Below are 12035 nucleotides of genomic sequence, written 5' to 3' on the forward strand. Positions count from 1 at the left end.
CTTGTATTCGCGATCTTGTCCTTTAGGTCGTTGCCCAAATCTCATGACCATAGGTGAGGGTGGGAACATAGACCGATGGGTGAATCGAGAGCTTTGCCCCGACTCAGCTCCCTCGTACAAACATGACCAATGACCAATAAACATCATCTAATAATTTGAAATGATGGAGAAACCTCAGAAATTCTATAAATGCCATGAGACAAACATTCTTAGGCTTCACCATTTCAGACCCTAATGGGGGAAAAGGTTAAATTTCAGGTCCGTGAGGCCGTTTGCTATCATAGAAACTGGCTCAAACAACTTTTTATAGAGTAACCTGCCCCACAACACCAGTTTGGGACGTTTGCTGCATAAGAACCGCGAGAACAGCTCACCCTTTAAGGCCCTATACCCGATTTTTCCATCTCACAACCTACGCAGACACGGGGAGAACATGCAAACTCCACACAGAAAGGCCCCGTCCAGGTGGGAATCGAACCCTGGACGTTCTAACTGTGAAGCACAAGCGCTAACAGTATTTGTCTTTTTGTCCAATTACTTATTAACCTCTTGAACCGAGCACATTTTTACCCAAACCTATAAGCTGCTCGTCTGGAGAGCAACAGTGTGAAGCCTAATGTGAAAGCAAAGACCTACAAAAGTGACAGTAGCTTGTTGTGAATTGTATGTGATGAGTTGGATGTTGGTTTGAGCGACTCCAGTGGGTTTGTCGATGTCTGGATGTAATTAGTGGAACTCGTTTGGGATGTTGTTGTCGTGGGAGGAACATGATGCAGTTTGGTTTAATTATCCACCAACACCGACACACTGCCTGGATTAGAGGGTTGACTGTTATTTTTTACGTTTTGTATCGACATTTCATATTTTAAAATCTTAGTTATTCACAAAACACTTTGTATTGTTTCTCTTGAATTTCCTCTCGAGTTTATCTTTAACGTTACCGGTATTGACATATCTGCATCACCCATCACGTGACCCCCGCCTTTGACCTCTTTGTTTCCTCCGCAGCCATGGAGACGGACGGGGATCAGCAGCGGGCCTCGACCAATGGGAGCGCGGCGTCCGGGGCCAGCTCCCGCCCCTCCGCCATGAACTCGATGAGCCTGTACGAGAGGCAGGCGGTGCAGGTGAGAGAGAGTTGAATCTGAACGTCGTCTTTGGGTGAAGTCTGTGCTCGTCCTGGGTCTGTCTTTGCGCTGTGTTTTCCGAAGTTTTCCATCGTGAACGCACATGTTCGACGGAGCGGAGGAAAACCAGCCGCCTTGAAACAATCTGCAACAGCTTTCCATACATTTACGAGGCTTCTCTCCCTCTGAAATATTCTCTTTCATTTTTAAAATAAAAACTGACTCCAGAAATCAGGGCTCTTCGGATTTGCGCCGTCATGTTTTTTCACGAGTAGCGTTTACTCCCCATTATATCCCGGTCACTGTCGGAGAATCCGGGTTTGTGCTATTTCCGTGTTTCTATAATATAATCAGGAAATTATCTGATCAAAGACAAAACCGGATTATTAAAAACTCCTGATAATAACTTGGGAAACTCGAGTGAATCTAAACACAAATCGAGCTGGGATTGTGGAGAGTCAGGTTGCACAATATATCGGCACATTATTGTTATTGAATACATTGGGTGATTCAATAGCCACGAAGGCGCTAAAAACATTTATTAAGATGTACAATTTTTTGGCGGTCTACAGTCCAGAAGAAAGTGGTGACATAAAATTTAGAAGTTGATCAATATGAGTTTTTTTTTTAAAAGAATAGGCCACCGTTTTTACATACTGAGATATATTCTTACCTTAGCTTTGACAAGTTCTTTAGGACCTGTCTGATCTTCCCCCGTGCCTTCAGTCACGTAAACACAGCGCAGACGGCGTTAGCATTTAGCCTCTCCCTCTCTCCACTATAGCTCCAAAACTGGTCAAGATAGAAGCTACCAAGCTCTTCCACGTTTTCCCTATTTAAATATGGTTACGTGAAGTGTTCCACTACAAAGTACAATTACACAAAATTAAACAATGTGGATTTTCTAAGCAGATAAAAGCGGATATTGTAAGGCGTAATAATACCAGGAGTCGAAATCTGCGCAGTAATCTTCACTTTACTGTGCGGATGCCAAACTACTCCTGGTACTTATACTTTGTAGTGGAACACTTCACGCAACCATATTTAAATAGGGAAAACGTGGAAGAGCTTGGTAGCTTCTATCTTGACCTGTTTTGGAGCTATAGAGGAGAGAGGGAGAGGCTAAATGCTAACGCCGTCTGTGCTGTGTTTACGTGACTGAAGGCATGGGTGAAGATCAGACAGGCCCTAAAGAACTCGTCAAAGCTAAGGTAAGAACATATCTCAGTATGTAAAAACGGTGGCCTATTCCGTTAAAGCCGATGCCGATGTGCACTGCTGATATTTTTGGCGGATTTTAAAAAAATGGTTTGTCTAGAATCCTGTGTATCATAGATCCCCCCCCCCCCCCCCCCCCAAAAAAAAAAATATTTTTTAAAAATCTGTGATCGTCCATAGCCGTTTATTGGGCTGAATGTCTCTCATATGTGTCTGCAGTATCCAGAGCCAATCGAATCATCGTATCAGATGAACTTTCGAGCTAAACTATTAAGAACACGGTAAAGCTTGATCGAAAGATGGCGTCGCGTCTGCTGCTGTCGTGTTGAATCGTAAATAAACTCTTTTTTTTTTTTTTTCAAGCTTCCGTATATCGAAGAGCTCGTCAGCGCCTTCCCGTCCCACCTCGTTCTGATTGGTCCCAAATCCATGCAAAAATTTCGGCCATAGTCCCCAGGCTGTGCAACAAAGATGGTTAAACATCCAAATTATTCATACTGTATTTGGATTGAGCAATAAAACAACAAAAAATCCATAGGTGGGCTCTGTTACTCTTGGCACATTTGTACAGCAGGACCTTCTTCCGTTTAGTAGGTACTTCAGAGGGCGCTCGTATGAAAGACATGTCTTATGGTTCTGAAATTATAAGCAAAAGTCTGCAACATGGAATATATAAAACAGGTGCACAGACGCTCCCCTGAGGCCGAGGAAGTCTCTATCACTTCTGGACCTGGAGATATCGGATATTATTGTAAAATACCCAAATAATAATGAGAATGGACCCCAGGAAGAGCAGTCTTTGCGTTGGTAGAGACTAATCGGGATCCTTAAATAAAGAAAGAAAGAAAGAAATCGACTAAGATTTACATTTTTTTGGCGAGCAGTGTAAAAGAAATTTGCGCAGTGGCTGAAAATCATGCAACATTCGAGTTCTAGTCATAACCTTTTCCTTATTCAGCTCGTTTTTCAGTCCTGCTTTGGCCTGATATAGTATTTTGTAGGCCTTGTTTTGACACAATTTGATTCATTAGAGTAATTTAGCGACAATGCAGTATTGGACATGGAATTTAAATGTTCCATTCAATTCAAGCACAATTTGTTTTTCAGCAAATGGTCAGAAGTAGCTTTGCTGTATATTGTTACTTGTTGCAATACGGGTTTCTTCATCTCCTAATATTTGTGCAGCAGTATTTATCAAGTATTGCAGTTTTCTTCCTCCCTTAAAGGAGAAGCGCTGGATGCACTTTTGACTGTTGCGCCTGGATGCGAGCCCTCGCTGGCGTTCCTCGCTGGCGTTCCTCCTGACCGTTTACAGTCCAGCGCCTCGTCTGCATGGGATCGTTTTGGCTGCTTTATGGCTCGGCTTCGGGGGCTGTTTTTCTCTCGGGGGCCGTTTGTCTCTGTCAGCTCCGCAGCAGCTCCCTCCTCATCGCCGTCAGACCAGACTTATTACAGACCCAGGCGCGGCTCGTACATCAGCGGCCGACAGGAGGACTCCCATAAACTCTCTCTTTCTCTCTTTCTGTCCAAAACGGCTTCTGTCTTTGTCTCGGGCTTCCACTGTTTTACATTCCAGAGAGCTCGGGGGAACATGTTTACTCTGCCCGTTGCACCACAGCCCTGAAATACTGAGAAGGCGGCGGTAAAGGCTTCATATCTTATCCTGAAGCTGAGCTAGAATGAGGTGAAAATGCATGGGTTTTTCTAAGCACAGTGATGAAAGAATAGACCAAAATCCTTTATCTCTTTTTACATTTCACTGCAAAATATAATAAAAGATGGACCAATGTTGGTGAAATGGTCCCACACACGACTCTTCTTTGCACACTTCCTCCTCCTGTCGTCTGCCCTGGCTCTGTAACCTCCAGTGTTTCGACTCTTTACTATTCTCAAACCTCGTGAGCGCCGCGCCTGCGAACCCAAACGCTGTGTTTTTATTGGTTTATTAAGTACAAACAGGCAATTTTTTTTTTTTCACCGACAACTGACAGCTTTGATCGGGGTCTTTCTGTGTGGAGTTTGCATGTTCTCCCCGTGTCCGCGTAGGTTAGTGGTAAAAACATATACAATAGGTGAATCCTCCAGCCAGGTGTTTCTGACCACCAGCCTGGCTCCACATCATGGAGGTGGGTCCCTGAGCTCCGGCCCATCCTGGAAGCTCGCTGCTCCTACAGGGCGCCCAGCGACACTGAGGACGGGTCAAATGCAGAGAACAAATTTATCTACAGAGATTAATAAAGTATAACTTAAAATTAAAACTTCCCGTTGACACGGTCAAGCGGTCATCGGTTCACATCTCTACCACAGGAGGCTGTACTTTTGCCCCACAAAAACACGGCAAAGACGAAAGCATCAAGCAAAACCGTGTGGAAACACAGAAACAACAAGTACACACATGTGCAAAAAATGCTGCTCTACCACGAGAGGGGGGGTTGCTGCTTGTTTGTAAAGTGCCAATATTATTATTAAAAATCCTATGGATATTATTTTCCTTTTCCTTTCCATGGTGTGTAACATCAGTATTAGTTAAAGGCACACTGCGTAACATTACAGTGGTCTCTCGTTTAACGCGGGGTTACGCTATAACAATAACCCGCAAAGAAGTCAGCTTTATTTTTTACAATTATGTTTTAAGGCTGTAAAACTCCTCACATCACACTTTATACACTTTTCTCACTCATTCACACGGGTTCCCTTATGCCTGGTGTCACTGTGTGATTTTCTTTGTCTAATAAGATTTTTAGATTCACATCACAGACTTGGGGATGGAAACATCGTGAGCTGCTCTCGTCTCCTCTGTGCGGTTTATAAACTAGGACCAAAGCTTTATCGTAGCAGTTTCAGCTTCAGAAGGCGGGTGTTCAGCTGAGGCGCTACATGCTGCAGTGTTTATTTCACGGAAAAGTTCAGAGAACTGCTCATGCCCTGTGCTGCTGTGACTGTGGTGTGCTGATGTGTTGACAGGACACAGAGATCTTCTCTGCAGCGAGAGGAGGCTCACTCTGCGACTGGCCAATCAGGACGCAGAACACAATATGTGTATGTCGTTCATACGCTGTAAAAAAGCTGCAAAATTGTACAGAAAATAAATCCACCAAACAGCGAGACCTCGAAAGGTGAACCGCGTTATAGCGACGGACCGCTGTACAGAAAGTCTGCTCATAGTGACCAGCTCAACACAGAAAATTATATTTTTGCAGTGGGTAAATAAAGAATGGATTTAAAGTCTCATATTTGGCTGCGTTCAGTCGACGTCTCCATGGAGACGAGCTGGAGACGAATCCACTCCCAGTGAAGTTGGTCATGTCTGAGGAGACGTGAGCCGCTCACAGCACAGACACATGTGTATTTATTACATGTATATGTCAAGAATACAAATGTGTGTCATAAAAGTAAATTCTTCTTTATATTCAGTAAAATGTTTCGCCTGCAGTTTTTATAGTGTCATATATTTTGGCTTGAAATTATTCCCACTTGCCCAAAATGTGAGCAGAACATATGATTCATATTACAGACAAGAACAGAGTCAAAGGGTTCATAGGTCTGAGAGCCGCTGTTTGTTCTTGTACAGTCTGTCTTCTTCATCGTTCCCTCGCAGCTCTTCATCTTCACCAGTGTTTGCTCCATCTGGCGTCCGCTGCAGCTCATCACTCAAACCGAACACTTTAATGAAGCCTCTGCAGATCTAATGGACACACATTTACAGAACATGGCTCCATCCTTGTGCTCACAGTTTCATAATGCTGTTTATGGACGTGTCTTTATGATTTGGGCTCTGACTCTGGGTTTGAAACGGTAAATATGGGCTGTGCAGAAAGTCAGGGTTGTTGTAAAAACATATAATCATGAATCAAAGCGTCTGCACTTTCAGCCCATATCGATCACATGTCTGTCTGAGTCGCATCAGTAATGTTCCTGTGTGTTGTGTTCAGGCGCTGCAGGCGTTACAGCGACAGCCCAACGCGGCGCAGTATTTCCAGCAGCTCATGCTCCAGCAGCAGATTAACAGCGCTCAGCTGCAGAACCTGGCGGCCGTGCAGCAGGTCAAGGTGAGCTACACGAGTTATGTCATTATGAGCATTAAAGCCTCCTCCTGTTTAGAGGAGATCATTTTCTAAAAAGTCTTGAATGTTTGATTTCCCACCCGTGCCATACGTTACACTGAACGTAATGATTAAGCATAAGCTGAGTTTCCAAAGTTATATAAAGGGCCTGATTTTTCTATATTATTAGGAATTTGTTTTGTCCTCCTTGAGTATATTGTAAACTCAGCAATTTCTAGAAGAAAATACTAGTGCTGGGACGATCCCCTTTTCACGATCCGATCCGTATCTCGATTCAATAAAAAATAATTATGAGTATAAGTAATATGTTTATCTTAAAATGTGTAAAAAGAAAACAGTCCGGTGTCCAAAGCTTAGAAACCAAATGCCATTTGACATTTATTGAAGTTTTAAAGGGACTACACGGAGTTTAAAAATGTTAAAATTAAGTATTTTCCTCTCCCACATGTTCCAGCCATGTCCTAATGTGTAGAATGAGCTCAGACTAGGGATGGGCGATACCACATTATTCGGAATCGATACGATACCGATACTTTTGGGGTCATTTTTCTCGATACCAATACCGATACCGGTCATTTTTATATGTGTGAATGTATTTCAATCAATATACATTTCTAAAACTGGTTATTTTATATAATTAATAGGTACATTAAAATGATATTACTTTAACTGGTTAATTAAACAGTGTTAATGTGAAATTAAATACATCAAGTTTAAAACTAATACTTTAATGACAAACAGAATCTAAACCAGAATGATATGGCTTAGTTCAATCCTCTGCTGCTGTGGACTGTTTTGGCTCAGAACAAAGATGTAAATTGTCCTTTTATGTTTAAAATTGCTGCCACGCCTACGTTTCACATATGCAAATTAGTATCGATACTTTTTGCCCAATATCGATACTCAAAAAGTAGCCGTTTGGTATCGATATATCGATGCTGTGGTATCGATCCGCCCATCCCTAGCTCAGACCTGTTCACCACAACTGCCTCTAAAATCCTGCACTGTCACTCAAAAAGGTCTGAAGTGCCGTCATGCACGAGTTTAATATAGAAGCTGCAGTTACGCGTAAGACCTGAGGTGGCAGTAGTGAACTTGCATCTAGCCCCTTTAAACCAACCAGCATTATTTTTTCAAGTACTTGAGACTTACTCAGGGGTGATTCTTGGAAATAGGACCAGAGCCATGGATCTTTCTGTATAGGTATAACTAACATAACTACATAATTTAAAATATCCGCTTTTTAGTAATCCATCTTTTTTACCTCCAGGCCACATTGGCTGCGAGTCGTCAGTCGAGTCCGTCCAGCAGCAGCTCCACTCAGACGACCAGCACCACTTCTGTACGTTCATCAGACCTTTACTTTAATTTAACCCAAATCCTATTTAAATTTAATCTGCCTGTTCCTCATCTCAGCGTCTTTCAAAATGTCTTTAAACCTTTATGTAAAAAAAACAAGCCATTTTCTAACAGTTTCTTCGTTTCTCTGTTCGTTTTCAGGCCAGTGCCACTTCCGGGTCGAGCTCCGCCCCCAGCAGCAGCCGACCAATCAACGCCTCCGCCACGTCGACCATCAGCCAATCAGTGCTGTTCAGCGGAGCGGCCGGCGGACAGGGCCAGATGTACCTCCGGGTGAGTCAACCATCTGTAGAGTTACTGCATTAGACAGAGAAGGGAGGGAATTAAATGTAGAGATATTTATTTGAAACTTGCTGTAGATTACGAGTAGATATTAAATGGAGCTTTGCAAAGGATGGTCTATTTTTTACTCTGATGTTGAGGGAGAAAACCAATGACCGCTGGTTTATGATTGCGACGCTCGGGCCGACATTGCTGCAGTACCTCCATATGTGGGCGTCAAAACAAGCTAGTTTTCCATTAGAAAGCATTGCACTTTACACACGTTTGAAGCAACTGCCTGGTTTCTAATCTTTTGGAGCTTTCTACAGCTAGATTCTGCTCCTGTGATAACGCTGGGTTAGTTACAATTAAAGAAACCAGGCTGGTTTTCTTAAGGAACATCTTAGAAATCTCGTACTAATGAGAGCCAGACTTTGATTGACCGGTCGCTAGCATTAGAGCTAATGGAGCGGGCGGGACTAAAGAGTGAGTCCACAGTGAAGATCCCGCCCTTATTCCCTTTTTAGGAACATGCTCCGTCAGAGCTGGGTAGGAGGAAATTAGGGATGCACGATGCCGATATCACATGCTTGTACTCATACTCGTACTCATTAATGATGCCCCGATACCAGAACCCGATACCACTTGACGTGTGTCCGGCGCTCCTACAGGACGCAGCTCCACTGAGGAGAGAAAATGGCAACAAACTGGAGAATTGTTTAGTGTTAATCCAATATTCCACATAGAGCTGACTTTATTACAGACAACGCTCCCTAAATCAGAGTCTGTGCTGGATTTAACCAGAGCTAAATGTTGTTAGTGCTGCAGCGTGGAGTCTGCAGTGTTTACAACATACAGGCTAATGTTGCTAACTAGCCGCTAACGCATGGCTAACTCATCTGAAAAACTAACCCAGCGCCTAAAATAAAGAGATACAGCATGTTTATATTGAGCCAAAATGAGCTGCAGCAAAACAATCAAAATGCTGAAGCTACTGGATAAGTTACTATAAACCAAACACACGAGAAAATCCACACAGAGCTGAAGTAAAGGAGAAAAGAGACCATTTATCTGCAGTAATGAGTAACATCTCAATACTATTGTTAAATAAAAACAGATAAATGAATAAAGCACAAGCATTGAGGAGCTTTTGGACATGAGCTGTTCTGTCAATGAGGGACAGAGCAATGAAAATTAAAAATAATATTGAATAGAATAAATAAATAAAATGACATCTGTTCAATTCTGATATAACTTCTCTTAAAAGTGTCGCCTACTTTACTCAAGGAAATGTACATGAGTAAATTGACTCATTACTAACCAATCTGCTGTGAAAAAGTCAGTTTATAAACCGTCTATTCACTTCATAAAGTCTGTTGAGGAAAATGCCTTGTATTAGTATCAGTATCGGCAAGTACTTAGATCAAAGTACTCCACCATTATTTCCCCCCTTGAACGTAGTTATTATGGCAGACGGGGAGGAGCGAGGAGTTTATTATTACTGTATTATGGAGAAAACTGGTTAAAAGTCTCATCATTGACACATTACGTTTTCACCTGTCGTGCCTTAAATGGGATAAACCTTAGAGTAATTATATTTGGTGGCCGTGCAGTGATGAGTAGCGCAGGGGTCCTGACTCGGCCGCTCATGGGGGCCGAGTGCTGCCACAGAGACGAGTGGTCCCTGAGCAGCACGACACTGACGCCACACTGAGCGCGGCTTTACCACGGCTTTACCACAGCTTTACCACAGCTTTACCACAGCTTTACCACAGCTTTACCACGGCTTTACCACAGCTTTACCACAGCCTTACCACAGCTTTACCACAGCTTTACCACAGCTTTACCACAGCTTTACCACAGCTTTACCACGGCTTTACCACAGCTTTACCACAGCTTTACCACAGCTTTACCACGGACCAGTCAATGGAACAGGACCAGCTCTTTAAGGCGAGACACTGCAGGTGAATAGGGAAAAAAAATAAATGTAGAGATGTCAATTTGAAACTTTTGCTGAACATCACAGATATAAATATGAGAAAAAAATGTATTGCACTTTTTCTGTCATTTTATGTTTTCACATAAAAATAAGGCATTTTGAGCATTAAAATGGCCAAAATTGCCTATATTTTGTAACCTGGCTAACACCAGGCTGCTGTGTGCGCTCGAATTATTTCGAACTGCACAACAGCCTGGGGACCATGGCCGAAATCTCCGGTGGATTTGGGAACCAATCACAGAGCGAGGAGGGACGGCAAGACGATGACGCACTATTCGATATATGGAAGCTTGTAGTTTATTTACGGATAATTTAAAAAAAAGTTTATTTACGGATCCAACATGACAGCAGCAGACACGATGGTATTTTTTGATCAAGCTTTAGACCTTGTTCTAAATAATTTAGCTCAAAAGTTTACAGCGGGTACGTCATACGTCATCTCATACGATGATATGATTGGCTGGGGCTACGTGCAGACGCATGAGACTTTTTTTTTTTTTTTTCGTATCGCCCAATAAACGAGTATGGACGATCGTAAACCACACCTCTCCTACGAGAAAATGAATTGGTGGTCCCCAGACTAAATATCACTTGTGATTTTAGTCTGGTGTTAGCCAGGCTATATATTTTGGGCAACGAAATCAAAATAATGAATTGAGCCAGATTAAAATTTATGGTTTTATTTTATTAACATATTAGAAACTAAGATTTTTTCAGAGGGGATTTTGGACATTTTGTTTAGTTTTTCAATAAACTAATCATCAGTGAAAAAATCTGTTTTTTTCCGCCTGTTTTTTTGGTTTCAAAGTTGAACAAATCAGGCCAGGAATTAGATATTAAAAAATCCCTCTGAAAAAACCTTCAAAACATTGTTAGGTCTCAGACTGTAAAGGTTGGAGTCTGTGGGAGCTTCTATAAGGGCTCAGGCTCTGCCCGAGTGCGGCTTCTCTCATTCGCATTTCCGCACCAGCGTCTCGTAGGAGGAAAAATACCATATTTGGGTGAAAGCGTCATCACGGGGCCCCTTAGCAGGACATGTGGATGTAAAATCTGTCAATCTTTATGAATGAAAACCCGCTTGAAAGACGGCGTTTCTACGCGGCGCAGCAGCTACTTCCGGGTTGCCCCGACTCGCAGACAAAACATCATAAAATAAACATCATGCGGGTGAGTTTTGTCATTTTTATATCTGACATGAAAACTAAGATGTAAAGGGGGGAAAATAGATAAAAATCTCCACTTCGACCACTGCGTGAAAAATCAATACTTTCACCTGCCGTGTCTCGCCTTAAACACTTCTCATGTGAAAGAGGAGATTTTAGATTAATCGCCCATGTTTTCCAGGTGAACCGGTCCCTGCGTTCGCCCATCTCTCCGCAGCTCATCTTCATGCCCAGCTCCACGGCGACGGCGGCCGTGGTCACCCAGCAACCGCCTCCCCAGCAACAGAACCAGGAAGCCAACGCATCCGGCGACAACGAGCAGGTGAGGGGAGGAGGAGGTGTTTAAACTTTAACGAGCTTTCATCTGGTGGTGCCAAAACTCACTTTGTGTTTTCTTCTTTTCCCGTTTAAAGGCGCAGAACCTGGCCATCCGAAGTGCTCCGCCCCCCAAAGCTGTGGGCGTCAAGACTGAGGCGCCCGACAAGAGTGAGTGAGGCCTGAGCATGGCATTAAAATGATTTACATTTGATGAATAATCCAGACAAAAAAGTGTATAAATTAGGCTCATTGATGTATAAGCTGCAAGGTTCAGAGCGTGGGGAAAAAGTAGAGCCTTATAGTCCGGAAACTACGGTGGATATAGAAGCCTTTTTCTCACGTGAAAAATATGATGAAATAAAAAGTTGAGATTAGGGCTGGGTACCGTTAAACTATGCCAGTATGGGATTGAAAAGAAGGTTTAGGTACTACCGGTGTTGAAAGCAGGCACCGAAAAGAAATATATAATCTGTACAGTATATTCAAGTTTTGATCTAGCTGGTTTTCCAAGTTTAAAAGAAAAAAA

General features: G+C 42.8%; 1 protein-coding gene across 1 annotated transcript in view; it reads left to right on the forward strand.

Moving 5' to 3' along the window:
- LOC306973993 (polyhomeotic-like protein 1) overlaps window positions 1–12035 on the forward strand; it is a 30944-nt gene that overhangs the window by 2429 nt on the left and 16480 nt on the right. The window contains exons 2-7 of the mRNA XM_079571105.1: window positions 1009–1127; window positions 6278–6394; window positions 7680–7751; window positions 7910–8041; window positions 11373–11513; window positions 11605–11677. Of these exons, the coding sequence (XP_079427231.1) occupies window positions 1011–1127; window positions 6278–6394; window positions 7680–7751; window positions 7910–8041; window positions 11373–11513; window positions 11605–11677 (652 nt within the window). The 5' untranslated portion in view covers window positions 1009–1010. The remainder of the gene's footprint in view (window positions 1–1008; window positions 1128–6277; window positions 6395–7679; window positions 7752–7909; window positions 8042–11372; window positions 11514–11604; window positions 11678–12035) is intronic.

The sequence above is a fragment of the Gobius niger genome (assembly GCF_951799975.1).
Source record: "Gobius niger genome assembly, chromosome: 14".
Classification (NCBI taxonomy): Eukaryota; Metazoa; Chordata; class Actinopteri; order Gobiiformes; family Gobiidae; genus Gobius; species Gobius niger.